Source organism: Phycodurus eques, chromosome 4 (genome assembly GCF_024500275.1).
Source record: "Phycodurus eques isolate BA_2022a chromosome 4, UOR_Pequ_1.1, whole genome shotgun sequence".
Taxonomy (NCBI): Eukaryota; Metazoa; Chordata; class Actinopteri; order Syngnathiformes; family Syngnathidae; genus Phycodurus; species Phycodurus eques.
In genome coordinates, this window is record NC_084528.1 from 603,189 (window position 1) to 627,214 (window position 24,026).

Below are 24,026 nucleotides of genomic sequence, written 5' to 3' on the forward strand. Positions count from 1 at the left end.
CCCACTCTTCTCCTTGTGCATGTTTTTTTTAAAATTATTATTATATATATATATATAAAAGTCAGGGTAAAACCGATAAAGACAATAAGTGTACATTTGTTGATTTTCTTTTTTTTTTTTTTTTTTTGAGGTGAAATGAATTTTTATTTGAGCCCGAACCCTATTTGATTGTTGTTGCTTTTGTATTTACACATGAAGCCCGCAGTTGTTACTGGCGCGTTACACGCGCAATGCATTGTGGGTTAATGATTCATACGGAGTGCGCCGTCCTCCATCGGTCATGGAGGTGCCAGGTCTTGACTCACCGAAGGATTTACAATACTTGGCAGAAATAATATTGACAATGAAGAGTGAGAACTCTCAACTTCGTCTGTGAGCTGGTTGAACGCGCTGCACAGCTGACGTCACGTAGTCAGGAAAAAAAAAAATAGTTTTCTCGCTCTTCGCATCAAAATGACTGTGGTGTGTGCGTGTCACTCACTTTCACCTTTCCGCGCGCGCGCGCACGCACGCACACAGTCGCTCCCATGGACCACAATCGGCAGTGTACTGAGAATGGTGTGCTTGTTCATGTTTAGGAACTGACCGTCTTGTGCTGGCATGTCAAGTTTGCACGAAGGTGCCGATTTCATGTGGCTTCAGCGCCACGAATATTGAAATGATTTGTCCGCGTTGATGACAGGATTCTGTAACTTACCGCGTAATGGGTACGGTGAAGCGCATGCTTTTTTTCCGCACCGTGGATAAGTGATATTCCTGCCACTTGCCAGCCGCTGAAAGTCACTAAAAAGTGACTTTTTTTTTTTTCTAACCGAGTTACTTTTAAGCTCAAGTAATCAGTCAAGTAACTGTGTTACTTTTTCAAGTAACCTGTGGCAACACTGATCGGGGCGCATACAAACAAACAACCACTCAAACTCACATTCACACCTGTGGACAATTTTCAATTAACCTACCATGCAGTCTGAGTCACATTTTTTTTGTCTTCAACATTAATACTGCCCCGTCTTTGAGCCGTGACCTTATTGTGCTGGAGGGGTTTGTGTGTCCCAATGGTCCTAGGAAAAATTTTCTCTTGGGATTTGTGCCCCTGGCAGGGGCACCCGTGACTAGGGTTGGGCATCGTTTGAATTTGAGCGATGGGGGGCTGGGTGAAAAAAGTCAAATATAGCATTGTTAAAATCGTAACTTGGGACTGTTGTATCGTGTCAAATGGTTGATATGTGCAAGTTTTAACTTGACTTCCTGGTTCAAGTTTATCGCCTTTTTTATTTTGAAGGGTACGCACCGAAACATTTTAGCACCAAACGTAACTTCACACGGCACCGGTGATTTATTTATTTATTTATTTATTTGTTTCTGTAATGGATGGAACCAAATGCTATAAATCGTTGATTCTTTTCCCTACCCACCGATCGGCCACATGGTTAGTGTCTGTGATTGCGAGCTGGGCGGGCGGTGGCCGAAGGCGGGGACCTTGGCGATCCGATCCCCGGCTACAGAAGCTGGCTCCGGGCACGTGGAATGTCACCTCTCTTGCAAGGAAAGAGCCCGAGCAGGTGTATGTGGTCGAGAAGGTCCGACTAGATATAATCGGGCTCGCCTCCGCACACAGCTTGGGTTCTGGTACCGGTCCTCTCGAGAAGGGTTGGACTGTCTTCCACTCTGGAGTTGCCCACGGTGAAAGGCGCCGAGCTGGTGTGGGGATACTCATTGCACCCGCCGGCTCGGCGTCTGCACATTGGGTTTCACCCCGGTGGACGATAGGGTAGCCTCCGTCTGCCTTCAGGTGGGGGGGGACGGGTCCTGACTGTTGTTTGTGCGTATGCACCAAACAGCAGTTCAGAGTAACCATCCATTTTGGAGTCCTTGGAGGGGGTGCTGGAGAGCGCTCCGCTGAGGACTCCATCGTTCTGCTGGGGGACTTCAATGCTCACGTGGACGATGACAGTGAGACCTGGAGGGGCGTGATTCGGCGGAATGGCCCACCGATCAGAATCCGAGTGGTGTTCTGTTATTGGACTTCTGTGCTCATCGCGGATTGTCCATAACGAACACCATGTTCAAGCATAAGGGTGTTCATATGTGCATTTGGAGAGCTGTCAACCGATCACCACCTGGTGGTGAGTTGGTTCCAATGGTGTGGGAAGATGCCGGTCCAACCTGGCAGCCCCAAACGTATTGTGAGGGTCTGCTAGGAACGTCTGGCAGAATCCCCTGTCAAAATGACTTTCAACTCCTACATCTGGCAGAACTTCACCCACGTCTCGGGGGAGGCGGGGCACATTGAGTCCGAGTGGACCATGTTCCGCGCTTCCATTGCCGAGATGGCCGACCGGAGCTGTGGCCGTAAGGCGGTCGGTGCGGCAACCTCCGAAACCGTTGGTGGACACAAGCGGTGAGGGATGCCGGCAAGCTGAAGAAAGAGAGAAGGTGTTCGAACTTGTCCCTCTGGGAGTCATGTGGGGGCTGCTTTGGGAGTATGGGGTACCGAACCCACTGATATGGGCTGTCCGCTCCTTGTACGACCGTTGTAAGAGCGTGTCTTGGGTCGTCCCCGGGGTCTCCTCCCGGTGGAACACCTCACTAGGGAGGCGTCCGATGTGAAGGAGCAGTGGCTCAACTCTGAGATCCTCCCGGATGACTGAGCTTCTCACCCTATCTCTAAGGGAGAGCGCCGACACCCTGCGGAGGAAACTCATTTCAGCCACTTGTATCCTGGATCTTGTTCTTTCGGTCACGACCCACAACTCGTGACCATAGGTGAGGGTAGCAACGTAGATCGACCGGTAAATCAAGAGCTTCGCCTTTGGGCTTAGCTTCTTAAAAAGGGTGACCACCACCTCAGTCTGCCAATCCACAGGCACTGTCCCCGATGTCCACGCGATGTTGCAGAGGCGTATCAACCAGTACAGCCCCACAACATCCAGAGCCTTTAGGAACTCCGTGCGAATCTCATCCACCCCCGGGGCCTTGCCACCGAGGAGCTTTTTAACCACCTCGTGACCTCAACCCCAGAAGTAGGAGAGCCCGCCTCAGAGAACCCAGACTCTGCTCCCTCATGGGAAGGCGTGTCGGTGGGATTGAGGAGATCTTCGAACTGTTCTCCTCACTGGCTCACAACGTCCCGAGTCGAGGTCTGCAGCGCCCCATCCCCACTATACACAGTGATGTTGGTGCACTGCTTCCCCATCCTGAGACGCCGGATGGTGGACCAGAATTTCCTCGAAGCCGTCCGGAAGTCTTTCTCCATGGCCTCACCGAACTCCTCCCATGCCCGAGTTTTTGCTTCAGCGACCACAAAAGCTGCATTCCGCTTGGCCAGCCTGTACCCATCAGCTGCCAAGGGAGTCCCACAGGCCAAAGAGGCCCGATAGGACTCCTTCTTCAGCTTGACGGCATCCCTCACCGTTGTTCTCCACCAACGGGTTCGGGGATTGCCGCCACGACAGGCACCGACCACCTTACGGCCACAACTCCGGTCGGCCGCCTCAGCAATGGAGGCGCGGAACATGGTCCACTCGGACTTCTGAGAGGGGATGCTGCCAGACGTTCCCAGCAGACCCTCACAATACATTTGGGCCTGCCACGTCGGACCGGCATCTTCCCCCACCATCGGAGCCAACTCACCACCAGGTGGCGATCAGTTGACAGCTCCGCCCCTCTCTTCACCCGAATGTCCAAGACATGCGGCCGCAAGTCCGATGACACGACCACAAAGTCGATCATTGAACTGCGACCGAGGGTGTCCTGGTGCCAAGTGTGGGCACCCTTATGCTTGAACATGGTGTTCGTTATGGACAATCCGTGATGAGCACAGAAGATCCAGCAAGGGATCAGTGCGTCACGTTCGCCTGTCCTCCTCAGAGTGCACCTCCATCGGCCGCAAGCGCGCAGCACGAGTATTGCCAAACATGAAATGAAACCGATTTGATGTTGTTGTTTTTCTAATGTACAATCAATGAAAAATATATGGAAGGTGATCAACTTACCTGACGAGAGCGGTCCGGTCGGCACCGGTGGTTGCACCCGTTGATGCAACCGTCTGCGTATGGGACACCGCTGTCATATACAGTATCTTTACCTGTGATTTGAAACGGAGAGTTGTTCAATTCCTTCTTTTTAACATTTGTTGCGAACTGAAGTTAAATAATGCGGCCATGAAACAAAATGGTCTCCTTTTGCATGAGGCGGTTTCGTCCAACCACAAGGCTGTGTGTTGCGTCTGCAAATGATTGTCAGACTGTTCGGTCGCGCCTCCCGTTTCTACAACTGCTGATTGGCTATTCATGTCGCGCTGTGCCCAGTTGTAAACTGATCATTCAAATGAAATTAGTGGCATTTGAGGGAGCCAGAGAGGGATGATTTTTCCAAATATATATTTTTTTTATAATATTCTACTGTCAGGTCATACAGACGGTTTTAACATGCATGACAAAAAATGTGTTTTTTTTCAACTCCATATATATCCCTTTTAAGAGTACTGAACTCAAATGTCAACATTAAAAATTGAGATCGGTAGTGTATGTAATGTGTTTTTGAATGTTGCTCATCATTCGAGCTAACCTTCAATATGACGTTTTCAGAACAAACACGGATGTCGAGAAAATGGTGGTGGCCCATTAAAATACACTCCTTTTAGAACGGTGAAGAAAGAAGTGCATAACTGCAAATACATCATCAAATTCGTGTCAGTTGCACAATTTACCTGTTGCCCTTTTAAACTCTGTGGATACAAGTGCATATATTACCCTAACTACTCATTACACTCTTGTCTTTATACAATAGTAATCACGGTGAAGACGTGCAAAAGTTCTGACACCTTCACAAATTCCCAATGGCTGCCTCATCCTGGCACTTTAGCTCACAGATCCCTCTTGGTCTGACACAACAACATAATGAGTGGCATTAACGGTAAAGACAGCTGGAGTAGCTTATAAAAGAACTGCCCAAAAAAGGAACTCTAAAGACACGAAGATGCATTTGTGTTAGTTTTCATAGAAAAGGCAAAAATTCCATTTATCAAAAAAATGTAAGAATTATTAGCATCTTCATAAAACGTGTTGCAAATCATTAAACTTCATTTGGGACACCTAACAGTAAAAACGTTTTGCCATTAAAAGTTTGAAAACTATAACTTTCAACTTTTCTTTTCCTTTTGATGGATAACAACTGCCAATAATTCAAATACTAACATTAGTAAAATGAATGGTTTTCAGTGGGCCATATCATTCCCATTATTGATCAAATTCTATGAAAATGACATTCAAACGTTGAAACTGCAAAGCTGCTCTGTGAATAGAAAAAATTGCCCACAGCTTTGACTTGCCTGACTGAACTTTTCCGAACTCTGTCAGCTCCATCCTCAGCTCTGCACATTAATTGAGTCCATATGCTCATAACGGCTTGCAATGAGACTACAGCACAACTACGTACTGTATGTACACTATCCAGTGGAGTGCATTAAACACTGCGGTCATAAATCATGCTTGCCAGATTATTTATGGTAAAGTGTCTTTTCTTTTCTTTTTTGAAATTTCAGACATTGGATGGCTTTATTTTTGTGGTTGCTCCAGATGGGAAAATAATGTACATATCAGAAACAGCCTCGGTCCATTTGGGTCTGTCTCAGGTTGGTTTAACAAAGGTAATGTTACGTCCTTTGGTATGTCGTATCTGAGGCGTCACAGACCTGACATGGTTGTGCATTTCAGGTGGAGTTGACAGGAAACAGCATATTTGAATACATTCATCCTGCAGACCACGATGAGATGACAGCTGTCCTCACAGCACACCAGCCTTACCATTCACACTTTGTGCAAGGTAAACAATTAATCGTAAACTCTGTACATCATGAACTCTAATTTGCGAGTCCTGAGAGAGAGAAACATGCAAAATAATTCCATTGAATGTTTTGTTCTTAGCATTGTTGCATAGGTACTAAGAGACAAACAACCGTGAATAGCTTTCTTTTTCCGCGTATGTATTGTCCCTTTGCTCTTTTTATATCATGCTGCAAAAGCCGCACCATTTCTCTGTGGATTTAAACCTAATTGAAGAGCAATATGTGCGTGCCTTTCAAGACGGGTATCTTTTTTTTCTGCGCCCAAGCTATTTATTCTGTAAGACACTCAAAGTCACTCCAACAACATCAAGCATGTACACAAACATTTTGGGGGGCAGGTGCTCAAGCCAAAAAGGGGCACCCATCGCTAAAATTATTCTTACAATTCATTTAAAAAAAAAAAGCAGTAGTATGTACAGTATTTCACTTGTTGTTCTTTCTGTTAACACAGTCGATAATAGCACCACTAACAAAGGAGATCGAGGGAGTCTACAGTAGATCTAAAAAACACGCCCCTGTTAAAATGACAGGTTTTTGTTATTAACGAAGATGAGACCGCGATAAATCATTTGTCAATGTTTTCCCACTATTTGTTAACCTTTAAGGTGTAAAACTCAATTGATAAAAAAAAAAATATATATCAATTAAAACATTTGCTGCAGCACAATGGGTGAGATTGTTTTGTCCAGTACAAAAGGGCAGGTGCTTAAGCATCACCTTCTGGCGATGTGTGCAGGTGTCTGAACATTATTTCGCAGTGATGTATTCATGCAATTTCTGAGAGACGTTATTCTTTTTCCCCTCCCTTCAGAATATGAAATGGAGCGCTCATTCTTCCTGAGAATGAAATGTGTCCTTGCAAAAAGAAATGCTGGGCTTACATGTGGCGGTTACAAGGTGAGACTTTTGTTTTTTGTTTCGATGTAATTACTTGCTCATTTTCCTATTGCAACATTGAATTGAGAGCCACTCGTTACCCAGGTGATTCACTGCAGTGGCTACTTGAAAGTCCGCCAGTACAGTCTGGACATGTCTCCATTTGACGGTTGTTATCAGAACGTTGGGCTGGTGGCTGTCGGTCACTCGTTACCACCCAGTGCAGTCACAGAGATCAAACTGCATAGCAACATGTTCATGTTTAGAGCCAGTCTGGACATGAAGCTCATCTTCCTCGACTCACGGTATTTTCTTTGTGTTCACACCACTGATGTACAGTAAATGTGATACTGATGTGTGTGTGTGTCCCCAGTAACTCAATACTTTGTTTCCAATCCAGCACTTTGGATTGTGTGTCAATATTGGAACACTGAATGACAGCTGAAAATGTGTGTGTGCATGTCTGTGTGTTGCTTAGTGTTGCAGAACTTACAGGCTATGAGCCACAAGATCTAATAGAGAAGACCCTCTATCATCATGTCCACAGCTGTGACTCCTTCCATCTGCGCTGTGCGCATCATTTGTGTGAGTAGTTGAACCATTCGACACGCATGCAATATTTTCATAGTTGATAGAGAGGAAACATCTCGAGTAAATATTTCAATAACTTGGTAACGTTGACTCGATTTGGGGTGCAAATGCCGGCGTATCCAAGGCTCACTGCGCGTCTTTGCTAATTTGGCAGACCGCGCTGTGCCAAGCTGCGTGTTCCGGCACAACAGAGGGAATGTCCTTGCATGCGCACATGGCGGAGTGACAATTTGGTGGCAGAAAGTTGATTCAAATTTACGCCTGCTCTGACCATGTGTAAATACTGCCATAGGGTAGACTGGCTGATCGAACGCGATTTTGGTGAATTTGATTAGGGCACATGCAGACAAGTCCTGCGCTCCAAAGGACATACAGTGCGGTGAAACAGTATTGGGCCCCTCCTCAAGTTATAATTTTGTTTTGCATCGTTTCCCCACTGTAATGTTTAAGATCATCAAACACATGTAAACATCAGACAAAGATAACCCAGGTTTATATAAAACACAGTTTATTAAATGGAGATTTTATTTATTAAGGAAAATAATCTATTAAAAACTAATTGGTCCTGTGTGAACAAGTAAAAAAAAGCATTTAAAAGCATTTAAAAACAAAGAAAAAAAACAGCTTATAAACATTTAGAACAAAGAGAAATAAATAAATACATGAAATACAAATACAATTAAAACAGCATACAGAGGAAGAAATATCATTCAAAAGTGGAAATGCTCTAAAAAGCATGGGAAAAAAAGGAGTTTTTAACCTGGATTTATAACCTGAATATAGCCAGCCAGAGCTGCAAGGAATGCAAAGTTATCAATGTGCTTTCACCATCGTCATACTGTATTGTGTGTTTTTGTTTGCACATGAAAGAAATAACACCTTTCAAGCAACATGTTTTTGAGATTGTAGGGGTGAAAGCTGCAGCTAGCTACTGGTGTGGACTGAATGGGGGGAACAATGGGAAAATGAAATGCCAGTATTTCAAGGGAAATAACGCATCAGCAACATATTGAGAAAAAAAGTCTCCTTCTCTCCTTTCCTGCCAGAACATACACCAAGTACTCTCCTGCCTGCCTCTCTGATCACCTTGGCTGCAGCGGTCCAGTCTTCTGGAAGCTCCTCCCGTCCACAGAGAGCCTGTCTTACCTCTTCCCGAAAAGCTGCACAACACTCGCCCTGTCTCAGCTTCCACCACATGGTTCTCTGCTCTCTCTTTGTCTTCCTAATCTTCCTCCCCACCACCAGAGTCAACGTACACACCACCATCCTATGCTGTTTAGTCACACTCTCCCCTACCACTACCTTACAGTCGGTAAACTCCTTCAGATGACATCGTCCGCATAAAATGTAATCCACCTGCGTGCTTCTACCGCCGCTCTTGTACGTCACCCTATGTTCGTGCCTCTTCTGGAAAAAAGTGTTCACTACAGCCATTTGCATCCTTTTTGGAATGTCTACCACCATCTGTCCCTCCAAGTTCCTTTCCTGGATGCCGTACTTACACTTCATCACCCCTGTTTCCCTGTTTCCTTCACCAACATGTCCATTACAATCTGCACCAATCACGACTCTCTCTTTCTGTCTGGGATGCTCAGAACGACTTCGTCTAGCACCTTCCAGAATTTCTTCTTTCACCTCGAGGTCACATCCTACCTCTGGGGTATAGCCACTAATCACATTGGACATAACACCCTCAATTTCAAGTTTCATCCTCATCACTCGATCTGATACTCTTTTCACCTCCAAGACATTCTTAGCCAACTCTTCTTTTAAAATAACCCCTACTCCATTTCTCTTCCCATCTACACCATGGTCAAATAATTTAAACCCTGCCCCTAAACTTCTAGCCTTACTGCCTTTCCACCTGGTCTCCTGGACACACAATATATCAACCTTTCTCCTAATCATCATGTCAACCAACTCCCGAGATTTTCCTGTGATAGTCCCAACATTCAAAGTCCCCACATTCAGTTCTCGGCTCTGTGCTTTCCTCTTCTCTTTCTGCCGAAGAACCCGCTTTCCACCTCTTCTTCTTCTTTGACTTAATTAGTTTTGACTAGAAATAAAATATTTCTTGGTAAGATTTTGAGTTTTTGCAGGGCATGTAAATTTTTCTGAACCTATTAGCTAATAGCTACGCAGTAGGCACCATTACAAGTCCCTGCCAAGTCAGTGCCGACACATAACATACAACAATTCAAGAGGAGGCATTGAAGTATCGTCGTGTGGAAACTGTCATTTCATAGATTGCGTCGGGGTTGTAAATCAAGCATTACCTGGTCATTAGCGTCAGTGCGCTGTAGCCTCCTGGTTAACCGACATGGCTACGTGGCGGCCATGTTGGCAAGGTCGATTTTCTCTTCAAAGGCAATGGATGCACATTGAAATTAAGTCATAACTTGCTTATTTCGCAACGATTTTAATTAGGTTTAGTTTTTTTGTCAATGCCAAAGCATGTGCTATCACCAGTATATATATTTTAATGTAATTATATATTAATATATATATATATTATATATGTAATGTTCCGGCACGGTGGACGGCTGGTTAGCACATCTGCCTTACAATTCTAGGGACCGGGGTTCAAATCCCGGCCCAGCCTGTGCGGAGTTTGCATGTTCTCCCCGTGCCTGGGTGGGGTTTCTCCGGGCACCCCGGTTTCCTCCCACATCCTAAAAACATGCGTGGTAGTTTGATTAAAGAATCTAAATTGCCCGTAGGTGCGACTGGTTGTTTGTTTCTATGTGCCCTGCGATTGGCTGGCGACCGGTTCAGGTAGCTGGGATAGGCTCCAGCACTCCAGCGACCCTAGTGAGGATAAGCGGTAAAAGAAAATGGATGGATGGATGTATGATGTATATAATATATATTTTTTCAAATAAGTTTGAGGACGAATTCATAGGGTGTGCAAAGGCAAGTTTTGGGTGGGCTTGTGCTTGTTTATGTTACCTGTAGTTCGTTGAAAGTGTGTATTAATTAATTGTTGGCCTATATTCGAATCAGAATCATCTTTATTTGCCAAGTATGTCCAAAAAACACACACAAGGACTTTGTCTCTGGTAATTGGAGCCGCTCTCGTACGACAACGGACAGTCAATTGACAGAAAATACTTTTGGGACATAAAGACATTGACAAAAAACAGTCACTGAGCAATAAAGGGTTGCTCGTTATCTAGTAATGCTGGTACATTTTTTTTTTTTTTTTTTTTGGACAATTGTGCAAAAAGATGCAGAGTCCTCAAGCACTTAGAGCAGTTCGAATGACTAATATTGCAATAGTCCGGTGCAATGACCATTGTGCAAAGGACGCCGAGACTTCAAGCGAGTCGTGCGATAATCTGGGACAATGTTGATTTGTGCAAATGTTGCAGATACTCCTCAATCAGTGTGCAAATGGAGCAGATGCTACTCTGGCATGAGTGACCACTATTGGTCAACAACAGAAATGCAAATAGTGCAGCATGACGAGACTACTACAGTGAGTGCACGAGTAATGTATAATTGCCCCGACAGAAATGTGACAACAAACTCAAGACAAAAAATTGCCAGCATGTTGCAATGGAATTGTAGGTTAAGTGTTTAAGAAGTTGATCGCAAGAGGGAAGAAGCTGTTGGAATGTCTGCTAGTTCTAGTTTGCGTTGATCGGTAGCAACATGAGGGAAGGAGCTGGAAGAGCTGGTGACCGGGATGTGGAGGGTCCGAGAGGATTTTGCACTGTCTTGTCTGAGTTCTGGCAGCGTGCAAGTCCTCAATGGTGGGTAGGGGGGTACTGACAATCCTTTCAGCAGTTTTGATTGTCAGTTGCAGTCGGCGTTTGTCCTTTTTTGTAGCAGCACCAAGCCAGACTGTGATGGAAGAACACAGGACTGATTCGATGACCGCTGTGTAGAACTGCCTCAGCAGCTCCGGTGGCTGGCCGTGCTTTCTCTTATTTATGTTGCACCTCATTTGCATAAAACCCTGACTGTGATTTGTGTGTGATATAGTAACCTCCCGGTCAGTTCCGTTAAATGCTAAATTAAGCTAAACTGAGCTCAGCGTTACCTAATAAATATAAAAGATACTTGCGTGCTCTCCCTGGTCATTACACGACAAAGCTTCCTTCCCCAAGATAAAGAAAGCCTCCATTTCTTTTCATCAGCGCCACAAAACAACTATGGCTGACAATGTCTCTAAACAAACTAGGTACATAGACTTGTCTTTATATTTGTTGAAGAAAAACTGCTTCCTATTTTTGATGACATTCCTGATGGAGAAGACCTGGTCGAAGTGCTACTAATCGATGTCTGCTAACTAGTGGGGAATGCTACTAAAACAACTTAAAACCGGTCAGGTATCGTACAGGAAACGTGTTTATGATTTTCCCTCAAAAAAGATTCTTGAATTATTTTTTTTTTCCCTCCGAAAATTAATCGAGGGGCCACATGTTGCCAGCCGGCTACCAGTTGCCCAGCCCTGATTTAAGTTATTTCTTGATTCAACAACTGAACCAAAATTAATTATTAATTATTGATTTAACAAGAGGGGCAATTAGTTAGGTAGCCTCCCTCCGCCTTCGGGTGGGGGGGACGGGTCCTGACTGTCGTTTGTGCCTATGCACCAAACAGCAGTTAAGAGTATCCACCCTTTTTGGAGCCCTTGAAGGGGTGCTGGAAGGCGCTCCCGCTGGGGACTCCATCATTCTGCTGGGGGACAACAATGCTCACGTGGGCAATGACAGTGAGAGCTGGATGGGCGTGATTGGGAGGAATGGGTTGGACAAGTTGCCAACGTCTGGCAGAATCCTCTGTCAGAAGGAGTTTCAGCTCCCACCTCTGGCAGAACTTAGCTCATGTTCTGGGGGAGGCAGGGGACATCGAGTCCGAGTGGACCATGTTCCGCGCCTCCATTGCTGAGGCAGCTGACGGGCGCTGTGGCCGTAAGGTGGTTGGTGCCTGTCGAACCCGTTGGTGGACATCAACGGTGAGGGATGCCGTCGAGCTGAAGAAGGAGTCCTATCGGGCCTTTTTGGCCTGTGGGACTCCTGAGGCAGCTGATGGGTACCGACTGGCCAAGCGGAATGCAGCTTTGGTGGTCGAGTGTGAAGCGGCTCGGATGAGAATCAGCACCTCCAATCAGCACCTCCAAATCTTAGACCATGGTCCTCAGTCGGAAAAGGGTGGTGTGCCCTCTCCAGGTCGGGGATGAGATCCTGCCCCAAGTGGAGGAGTTCAAGTATCTTGGGGTCTTTTCTTCACAAGTGAGGGAAGAATGGAACAGGAGATCGACAGGCGGAACGGTGCAGCGTCTGCAGTGATGTGCACTTTGTATCGATCCGTTGTGGTGAAGAAGGAGCTAAGCCGGAAGGCGAAGCTCTCGATTTTATCGGTCAATCTACGTTCCTACCCTCACCTATGGTCACGAGCTGTGGGTCATGACTGAAAGAACAAGGTGCCAGATACAAGCGGCCGAAATGAGTTTCCTTCGCAAGGTGTCCGGGCTCTCCCTTTAGAGATAGGGTGAGAAGCTCAGTCATCCGGGAGGATCTCAAAGTAGAGCCGCTGATCCTCCACATCGAGAGTCGCCAGATGAGGTGACTGGGTCATCTGATTCGGATGCCTCCCGGACGCCTCCCTGGTGAGGTGTTCTACCGGGAGGAGACCCCGTGGACGACCCAGGACACGCTGGAGAGACTACGTCTTTCGGCTGGCTTGGGAACGCCTCGGGATCCCCCCGGAAGAGCTGGATGAAGTGGCTGGGGAGAGGGAAGTCTGGGCGTCCCTGCTAAAGCTACTGCCCCCGTGACCCGACCTCGGATAAGCGGTAGAAAATGGATGGATGGATGGGCAATTAGTTTTTAACACAGGGCCAGTTAGCTTTGAATATTTTTTTATTTCTTAAATGCAGGATCAGCTTTCCAAAAAAATAAGATACCAAGATATTGGAACTACTGTCAGTTATAAAAAATAATTATAAGAACTTTAACGATAATAGCTCAAACCACAAATTTGGTAATGAGTTGACTCATGTCCTAAATAACTGTGAAAAGGACAGTTTTCATCACTTTTACCCTCGTTCCATTCAAGTGCTTATACAGTGTATGTGCATGTATGTGCATTCATGTGTGTGTCCCCAGCTTCAGCTTCAGTATTCTTTCTAATCCCGACCATAATCTGATTCATATCATTTTCTGTGATTCTGTATGTTGAAATGTGATCGATCACAAACTGCTGGCATAGTGGAATTGTGACATACTTCGATCGGCATATGGCTCATATATTTTCTGCTGCATCCAACACTAATTTCATGAATTTTATCAGCTACAAATGCCTCTTTGCTGTGCTATATTTATTCCTTACCGTTTATTTGAACGACATATGCAGTGTTTGTTCATTCTCTGCTTTTAAATAGTTTTTTGTTTGTACCATTCTGTAATTTAACTTCGTGGGCAAGAGCCCCGACAGAATGAATTCTAATTCACTAACATACGCACGACGACGCGAAGAAAATTGGCCGGTATGCACGTTTTATGAATCCGACGGTGACTTTGCGTGTCCGCTCAATTTGTGCGCAGTGAGAACATTTCTACGCATTCATGAATGCGTGAGCCCCATTGTCTATCGCCACACACCATGGCTCGAGCAGTGACAATGCTCCACCCACGCTTGGATTGCTCCGATTACTCATGGTCCTCTTCCGCACATGGATGTCTCCATGCGAGACTATGGGTTCTATTTTCCTGACTAGCACGGGGTGGGTTCTGGTTGTATTCACGCAGACGTCTGCGCTGGTGTGGGTCGGCTTCAATTGTCTCCAATCGAAGCAGTTTAGGCGCAAATAATCTCTCATATGATTACGACATAAGAGGTCTCAGCGACCATGCGAGGCTGGAGCAATCGTCCTTAGCAGTATTCACTTATTAAATACAGAATGAGCTGGTGATTGGCAGCTGGCGGCTGAAATATGTCCGCTGACTTCATTGATTTATATCCCTACCGACGATCGTCCCCGATGATCCACACCCTCTCACCCCACAGCCCCGACTGCCGTAGCAGCGTGCCGGCCAGTAAGTGGATTTTAAAATATAATGATGATGATAATAAGAAGAATGCATTCAATTAATTGATTTCTTCTGTTTGTTGTTTGCTGAATGTTGAAATATGTCATCCACTACACACGTCCAAGGACCTCGCGTGTCTTTCTGCCTTCACGACCACCGATCAGATGCACCAAAAACACGCGGTACATCCCCGCGCCACAATTTAGACGTGGTATTAGTAGGTCCAAATTTAGACTGACTTTCTGACACCGGAATGTCACTCTGCCAAGCAGGGCAAACCCTCGCTGTGCTGACACTACCCATCTTGGCAAAGATCAGGTCTGCCAACATACAGCGAGTCTTGCACGAAAATTAAGGTGCCTCACTGAAAACGGAGCCCTCAGTCACCAAAATGTCACATGCTCCGGCGGAAGCCAAAGGACACTATTGCTATATTGCTACTATTTGCTATACTAACCCACCTCCTGCTTTTTCTTTTGTAGTGCTTTTGAAAGGGCAAGTCACCACTAGGTACTACCGTTTCTTGGCCAAACATGGTGGCTGGGTGTGGGTTCAGAGTTATGCAACCGTCGTACACAACAGTCGCTCATCCCGACCTCACTGCATTGTCAGTGTCAACTACGTTCTCACGTAAGTACCTGTTATTTGCCAGAATGCTGTATTATGTGGTTGTAGCCCCTTTTTTCCATCCATTTTCTGAGCCGCTTCTCCTCACAAAGGTCGCGGGCGTGCCGGAGCCTATCCCAGCTGTCATCGGGCAGGAGGCAGGGTACACCCTCAACTGGTTGCCAGCCAATTGCAGGGCACATACAAACAGACGACCATTCGCACTCACAGTCACAGTCACACCTACGGGCAATTTAGAGTCTCCAATTTATGCATGTTTTTTGGGATGTGGGAGGAAACCGGAGTGCCCGGAGAAAACCCACGCAGGCACGGGGAGAACATGCAAACGCCACACAGGCGGGGCCGGGGATTGAACCCGGGTGCTCAGAACTGTGAGGCTGACGCTCTAACCAGTCGCCCGCCGTGCCGCCCCCCTTTTTTCCCCCGATAATACAAATTCTAAATAAATACTGTACAACCTACAAATGCAAATGTCCCCTTAAGTCTTACAATATGGAAACTGTCCTCATACAAGTCTGTCCGTGTTTGCAAGCCTCTCTCGCAACGTACGCCACAAACGTGGTGGCCGTGCCATTGACCACCACCACTATCTGCAAAGTGTATAAAGAGTAGTGGCGCTATAGTCTGTCAGCTCTGACTTGACTTCACTGCATTTTCGCTTTAATAGCTAACCGCTGTTAGGTTGGCATCTTACCTGTGTTTGAGGCTCCTTCTGCTTTGAGACACACTTTTCTTCGGAATTTTATTATGAAGTGACTGTATGGCTCAATTGGGATATGCGACTGAAATGCTTGAAATACATCCATCCATCCATCCGTTTTCTGAACCGCTTATCCTCAAGCGGGTCATGGGAAATGAAACATACATAAGTTAAAGGTTTTGCTCAATACATGTTACTATAAGACAACCTTTGGTACCGTAGGTAAGGGGTGTTTTTTGTTTGGAATGTTATCAGGGGCAAATGCGTTCGTCCAGTAGCCTTTGTTTACAGAGACATGGATAAGAAGTGATAAGGGCAGTTCACCTGAATATGAACTTCCATTGTGTGTTCAAGATCTGATGATACTGTATATGGTCTGTAGACCTTCCACTTCAGAGCTTTAGTACTACTTTAAATCAAGACATTTCATCGGTGAAAGCATATAACCACAAATGATTGGAAGGGGAAACTTGTTTTGTTATGTGCCACAAATCTGTGTGATGTCATTTACCCTTTCCCACAATTGTATTTTCAATGTTGTAACGCAAAGGATTCAATCTGAACTATGGAAGAATACTGAAAACCCTTTGGGGAAGCAAGGAAAAAATATGTATTGTACATGCCCGTTATCTTGTGTTATTCTGTCCATCCATCCATTTTCAATGCCGCTTATCCTGTTAAGTGTAGCAGGGTGCTGGAGCCTTTCCCAGCTGACTTTGGGCGAAAGGCGGACACACCCTAAACTGGTAGTCAGTCGGTCGCAGGGTACATTTTTACTGGAAAAAATGGCCTCAAAAGAAGTAAGAAAATATTAAAAACAAGACATTTTGTCCCTAAAATAAGTGAAAAAATCTACCAATGGAACTAGTATGACTTGACTTGATAAGATTCTAAAAATAAGATATTGTGTGTTAAAAACATGTATTTTTGGCTTACTGAAAATGTATTTTAAAAAAATCAAAACAGTCTTAAAATAAGCGCAGTAAGAGATTTTCACTCGTAATAAGATACATTCGCTTGGTAAGATTTTACATTTTTGCAGTGTAGTGACGGACAACCATTCACACTCATTCACATGTGGTCAACTGAGATTGAACCAACAGTGCCTGCACCAAAGTCAGGCGAATGTACCACTACACTATCAGTGACTTATGTTGATCATTTTCATCAATATTTTTGGAAAATCCATTTTCCGTACCGTTTATTCTCAGTCGGGTCACGGGCTTGTTGGAGGCTATCCCAGCTATTTTTGAGCGAGAGGCGGGGTACACCCTGAACTCGTCGCCAGCCAATCGCAGGGCACGTATAAACAAACAACCATTCACACTCCCATTCACACCTATGGGCAATTTAGAGTCTTCAATTAAACTACCATACATGTTTTTGGGATGTGGGAGGAAAAAGGTGTACCCGGAGAAAACCCACACAGGTGAGGCCGGATTTGATCCCGGGTCCTCAGAACTGTGAGGAAGAAGTGCTAACCAGTTATCCAAAGTGCCTCCTTTTTGTAACATCAATGTGGAAATTAACTATTATTTAAATAATACTAAAAAAACATTTAAATGAGAAAAAAATATGGAAACTGTCCTCATGCAAATCTTGGCCATCCTCAAAAAATCTCATCAGACTTCAGCTAAGTGAGCATCTAAATGATTAAATCCACAAGTAAAATTAGCTTGTAATTTGTTTTGTTTTTTTGATGCCAGCACAGAAGAGTACAAGTGAGGACAAAGAGGTGAAGTGAAAGGATGGCTCCTCTATTTAAGTTTTATATGAACATTGAAAAAATAACAGACTAAGAAAGGTAAGGGCAAATCAATTCAATTAAAAATACGATCACTAAAACAATAAATGGATAGATTACATGTTTAATAGGGAAGTGAAGGGGAAACTTGAGATTCACAAAAACCTAAAAACTACAATGCAAGTACAACTAGTGGTACAAGGGCTTTCTCTAGTGGTATGCGAAAGACTCACTGAATTCAATACAAATAAAATTTACATCTTAAACACGAGACCTGGAGGTGGGGCTCAATGGCGGATGCCTGGTGGCCGGGCCTGCACCAACGAGGTCTGGCAACACCATGGACACCTGTGGGAGGGGCCAAGGCCATTGGGTGCAAAGTAAGCTGTGTGGTGGCTGAAGGCAGGGACCTTGGTGGTCTGATCTCCAGCTACAGAAGCTGGCTCTATGGACGTGGAATGTCACTTCTCTGCCAGGAAAGGTGGCCGATCTAGTGTGCAAGATTGAGAAGTTCCGACTAGATGTAGTCGGGCTCACCTCGACACACAGCTTGGGCTCTGGTACCAGTCCTCTTGAGATGGGTTGGACAAGTTGCCAATGGTGAGAGGCGCCAAGCAGGTGCGGCAATACTTATTGCCCCCCGGCTCGGTGCCTGTACATTGGGGTTCACCCCGGTGAACCAGCGGGTAGCCTCCCTCCGCCTTTGGGAGGGGTAACAGGTCCTGACTGTTGTTTGTGCTTATGCAGCTCAGAATACCCACCCTTTTTGGAGTCCTTGGAAGGTGTGCTGGAGAGTGCTCCCACTGGGGACTCTCTCGCTCTGCTGGGGGACTTCAGTGTTTACATGGGCAATGATTACGAGACCTGGAGAGTCGTGATTGGGAGGAATGGTCCCACGGCCCGATCAGAACCCAAGCGGTGTTCTGTTATTGGACTTCTGTGCTTGTCACGGATTGTCCATAACGAACATCATGTTCAAACATAAGTGTGTCCAAATGTGCATTTGGCACCAAGACCAAGTTCGATGATCAACTTTGTAGTCGCACTTGCGGCCGCATTTCTTGGACACTCAGATGAAGAGAGGGGCGGAGCTTCCAACCAATCACCTCCTAGTTAGTTGTGTGTTGGCTCCAATGGTAGGGGAAGATGCTGGTCCGACCTGGCAGACTCAAACGTATTGTGAGGGTCTGCTGGGAACATCTGGCAGAGTTCCCTGTCAGAAGGAGTTTCAACTCCCACGTCCCTCAGAACTTCGTCCATGTCCCGGGTGAGGTGGGGGACATTGAGTCTGGTTGGACCATATTCTGTGCATCCATTGTTAAGGCGGCTGAACTGAACTGCGGTCATAAGGTAGCCAGTGCCTGTTGTGGCGGCCATCTGTTGGTGGACACTAGCAGTAAGGGATGCCGTCATGGTGAAGGTGTCTTATTGGGCCTTTTTTGGCCTATGGGACTCAGGAGGCAGCTGATGGGTGCCGGGTGGCCAAACAGAACACCGCTTTGGTGTTGGATGAGACAAAAACCTTGGGCGTGGGAGGAGTTCGGTGAAGCCATGGAGAATGACTTCAGAATGGCTTCAAAGCCATCCGGCGTCACAGGAGGTCAACTTTGTGTATGGTGGGGATGGGGCACTGCTGATCTCTACACGAGATGTTGTGAGTTGGTTGGCCTCCTCAATTCCACTGACACGCCTTCCCATGAGGAAGCAGAGTCTGAGGACTCTGAGGCAGACTCTGCTGTCTCAGAAGTTGAGGTCACCAATTTGGTTAAACTCCTCAGTGGCAGGGCCCCAAGGGTGGATAAAATCCGCCTGGCGCTCATAAAGGCTCTGGATGTTGTGGAGCTTTCCTCGTAAACATACCTCTGGACCATCACATGGACATCGGGGACAATGCCTCTGGGTTGGCAACTCTCTTTTGGTGGACCGGAGGGTGTGTGCCAACTACAGGGGGATTCTATAGTTCTCCTCAGCCTTCCTGGTAATGTCGACTCAGGGTTTGTGGAGAGGAAGGTCTGTCTCCAAGTCGAAACTCAGTTTCAGGAGGAGCAGTGTTGGTTTCGTCCTGGCCGTGGAACAATGGACTCGACAGGGTCCTTGAGAGTGCATGGGAGTTCACCCAACCAGTCTACATGTGTGGACTTGGACCATGTGAACTGGTCAGTCTTGTGGGGCTTGCTCTGGGAGTACATGGTACCGGGCCCTTTAATATGGGCTGTTCGGTCCCTGTACCACCAGTGTCTGACTTAGGTTCACATTGCCGGCAGTAAAGATGGATTAATTTCCAGTGAGGTTTGGACTCAGTCAAGGCTGGCCGTTGTCGCTGATTCTCTTCATAACCTTAATGGGTAGAATTTCTAGGCGCAGCTGAGGTGTTTAAGGGGTCCGATTTGGTGACCTCAGTATTATGTCTCTGCTTTTAGCGTGTGATGTGGTTCTGTTGGCTTCTTCAAACCACGATTGTAAACTCTCACTGGAGTGGTTCGCAGCTAAGAGTGAAGTGGTTGGGATGACAATCAGCACCTCCAAATCTTAGATCATGGTACTCAGTCAGAAAAGGGTGGAGTGCCCTGTCCATTTTGGGAATGAGATCCTGCCTCAAATGGATGAGGAGTTCAAGTATCTTCTCGAGTGAGGGAAGAATGGTGCGTATGATTGACAGGCAGGTTGGTGCAGCATCTGCAACGATGCAGGCTCTGTATCCATCGGTCGTGGTGAAGAAGGACATAAGCCGAAAGGCAAAGCTCTCAATTTACCGGTCAACCTACTCTCATCTACAGTATGCTCATGAGCTGTGGGTCGTGACCAAAAGAACAAGATACAGTTTCCGCCACAGGGCTCTCCCTTTGGCCTGCCGCGGACTGCGCGATGCTGTCGAACCCGATTAGACTGGACCATTGCATAAAATGAGAATTGCCGACTGACCCCGGCACATTGAGCCATTGGACACCCTAAACAGCAAACCTGTACAGGCGTTTGACGCTGTACATACAGTATATTCTACTTTACTACGTTAATTAAAACATACAGGAGGAGCAGTTTGGTTTTTGTCCTGGCCGTGGAACAGTGGACCAGCTCTACCCCCTCGGCAGGGTCCTTGAGGGTGCATGGGAGTTCTACATGTGTTTTGTGGACTTGGAGAAGGCGTTCGACCGTGTCCCTCGGGGGGGTCCTGTGCCGGGTGCTTCGGGAGTATCGGGTACCGAACCCCCTGATACAGGCTGTTCGGTCCCTGTATGACCAGAGTTGGAGGTTGGTCCGCCAAGGCTGCCCTTTGTCACCGATTCTGTTCATAACCTTTATGGACAGAATTCAAGGCGCAGCCGAGGCATACAGGGGGTCCAGTTTGGTGGGCTCAGTATTGCATCTCTGCTTTTTGCAGATGATGTGGTTCTGTTTGCTTCATCAGGCCGTGATCTCCAATTCTCACTGGAGCAATTTGCAGCCGAGTGTGAAGCGGCTGAAATGAGAATCAGCACCTCCAAATGTGAGACTCTCGGCTGGCTTGTGAACACCTCGGGATCCCCCCGGAAGAGCTGGATGAAGTGGCTGGGGAGAGGGAAGTCTGGGCATCCCTGCTAAAGCTACTGCCCCCGCGACCCGACCTCGGATAAGCGGATGGATGGATTAACACATAAAAAAATAGATTCATAGTTCAGGCAGAAGCAGGTTGCTAAAGATAGTGTGTGTGTGGGCAAAAATAAAAGGGAGTGTGTGGATTTTTTTAAAAGCATCTTGCTCACTCATTCATTTGAACTACCCGGCTTTGTACGTATCTGCGTGTGTACATTTTAGCCCCACGGTTCACTTTTTCATCCACAGACACATTGCTTTATTCAGTCTTGGACTATTCAATTGAGATTTTTTTTTTTTGAAACTACAGACTGAATCATTTTATAAAATAGTTTGTCCATTGTAACATTGTTCTTAAAAGAAAAGGTGATGTAGCACAGTGGTAAACATGACCCTGTCCCAGCTGTTTTGGAACGTGTTGCAGCCATAGAAGTTAATGATTATTTGCTAAAAACAATCAAGTTTATCAGTTTGAACATTAAATATCTTGTCTTTGTAGTGTATTCAATTAAATATAGGTTGAACATGATTTGCAAATCATTGTATTCTGTTTTTATTTGTTTAACACAACGTCCCAACTTCATTGGAATTGGGGTTGTACTGTACTGGCATTAACAGTGGTTTGCAAATAGAAACATGAGTGGATGCCCTTATCTGGTTCCTCCTTGTAAAGTAAGGCTTTCTGATGCGATCCCGGTCATGATGACTGTAAAGATATAAATGGTGTGAATTAATGAATTTTGGCAATGTTGTAAAAGTGCTTTGATTACTTCTAAGAAAGAATAAATGAAGAATGTCCAATCCGATGAAAAGCATATTTCCGGATGTATTGTGTCTACATTATTGCGATCTAGTCTGTGTGACCAAACACTGAGAGCAAAGGAAGAATGGATCACTATTTGTCTCAAATAAATCCCTGCCAAGGTTTCCTCTTGTCCCAGCCCGTTTTGCCATGGCAACATCCATAGAGTACTTCAGAGAGAAATCAATTCCTTTTTCCCAGTAGTAAGACATCCACACTCTGCAGGCCTGATTTAGCCAGACATAGCCTTTAATCTCATAATGTATTTGATTGGTCTGCTTTCCCTCTGTGCAGTGTTTGTTAAAGGCCTTGCTTCTATCCCTCTGGTTAAAAAAAAAAAAAAAAAAAAAAAAAAAGCCTTGCAACAGCCGTTCCAGCTCTCTCAGAACATCCCAACAAGTATTAATGCTGTCACACATGGACACGCAACTCTTGATGTGTGCTGGTCCTTCCAACACGATGAGACTCTTAATGCTTAAACAAATACTAAGGGGCTTTTGCTGGAAGAGAAAATAAAAACTATACTGTATGTGGTTTTTGAAGAGACTGGCCTCTCTGCCTCGGTAATTATGCACCGTAATACATCTTTGAAATGCAACTTCAGAATATCTAAAGAATATCAGAAAATGCACAACATTTAATTCATACTTTTGTCTTTAGGGAGACGGAGTACAAAGGCTTCCAGTTCTCTCTGGATCAGGTCATGTCCAAGGTCTCCTTCACTTTCAGCAGCAACACAGCAAGCAGCCTTACAGAGATAGGCAGAGCCACCAAAAGCAGAGTATCCCGCCCCAAAACCAAAGCTAGACTTTCACCATACAGTCAAGTGAGTATTTAATATTTGTAAATATTTATCAAGTGTTTAGCCTTTTGATAAAGTGTAAAAGAAGTCAAGCATTCTATGAGAGTAATGTGGACTCTTTATTATTATTTTTTTGACCATGGCTGCATGAATCCCTGTGGGGAACATCCACTGTACATCATCTTAATGAAGTCATGAAACACATCCTAAAGAATGTTGTTTTGTTTCTCCTGTTCATTTTGGCAAACCACTTGTAGCAGCAGTCTACAGTTCTTCCAGCCACATTGAACAATTATTTGTAATTCCGAGTTATCTCCTGTGCTGTTTAAATGTGGCACATTTGCTAGCCTTCTAGATATACTCTCTGTACTGTATATATGCTTGCACATACAGTACACTACGCACAAATGTTGATGGTATCATCTGCTTTGGGCTGAAATTACAGGATTAACCTAAAACGCTCTACAATACATTATAACCATATCCAACTGGTCACCACAGGTGTTTGAGTCATTGACCAATAATTGACCTGGTTCAATTAGAATTGGGGCGGCACTGTGACCAACTGATTAGCACATCGACCTCACAGTTCAGAGGTCGCGGGTTTAAATCTGTGTGTGGGGTTTGCATGTTCTCCCCGTGCTTGTGTTGGTGTTTAGGTACCCTGGTTTCCCCCCCACATTCCAAAAATATGCATGATAGGTTTATTAAAGACTCTAACTTGCCCTTAGAATTGAATGCGACTGTGAATGGCGGTATGTCTATATTTGTCGATATGTGCCCTGCAATTGGCTGGTGTCCACAACCCTAATGAGTGTAAGCGGTATAGGAAATGGATGAATGAATTAGAATTGATATATAAACAGTCCTCAACATTATACTGTTGACATTTTGACATCATGAGACCAAGATGATGCCTCCTGTAACAATTGATTAATAGTGCCTCGCCTCGATGGTAGGATGTTCTCAGAGGGAAGTGGCCACTGAGCTTTAAATTTCACAGTGTCATTAGCAGGTTGCAACAGTGATTTAAGGAGACTGGAAGAGTCTCTTACAGTCTCTCTCTCTCTCTCTCTCTCTCTCTCTCTCTCTCTCTCTCTCTCTCTCTACAGTGGTGTGAAAAAGCGTTTGCCAGCGTTTCATATATTTTTTTTGTCACACTTAAATGTTTCCCACCAACCAGCAAATTTAAATATTAGTCAAAGACAACACAAGTAAACACAAAATGCTGAAGGCTTTTATTATTAAGGAAGAAAAAATCCAAACCTACATGGGGCTGTGTGAAAAAGTGATTGCCCGCGAAACCTAATAACTGGTTGGGCCACCCTTAGCAGCAACAGCTGCAATCAAGCATTTGTGATAACTTGCAATGAGTTTCTTACAGCGCTGTGGAGGAATTTTGGCCAACTCATATTTGCAGAATTGTTGT

The 24,026-nt window shown here is 45.4% G+C and overlaps 1 protein-coding gene across 3 annotated transcripts in view; it reads left to right on the forward strand.

Moving 5' to 3' along the window:
• sim1a (SIM bHLH transcription factor 1a) overlaps positions 1-24,026 on the forward strand; it is a 34,521-nt gene that overhangs the window by 2,152 nt on the left and 8,343 nt on the right. For all 3 annotated transcript variants that reach the window (XM_061673588.1, XM_061673589.1, XM_061673590.1), the window contains 7 exons: positions 5,543-5,647; positions 5,715-5,823; positions 6,657-6,742; positions 6,827-7,026; positions 7,200-7,306; positions 14,835-14,982; positions 22,456-22,621. In XM_061673588.1, coding sequence (XP_061529572.1) covers positions 5,543-5,647; positions 5,715-5,823; positions 6,657-6,742; positions 6,827-7,026; positions 7,200-7,306; positions 14,835-14,982; positions 22,456-22,621 — 921 coding nt within the window. The remainder of the gene's footprint in view (positions 1-5,542; positions 5,648-5,714; positions 5,824-6,656; positions 6,743-6,826; positions 7,027-7,199; positions 7,307-14,834; positions 14,983-22,455; positions 22,622-24,026) is intronic.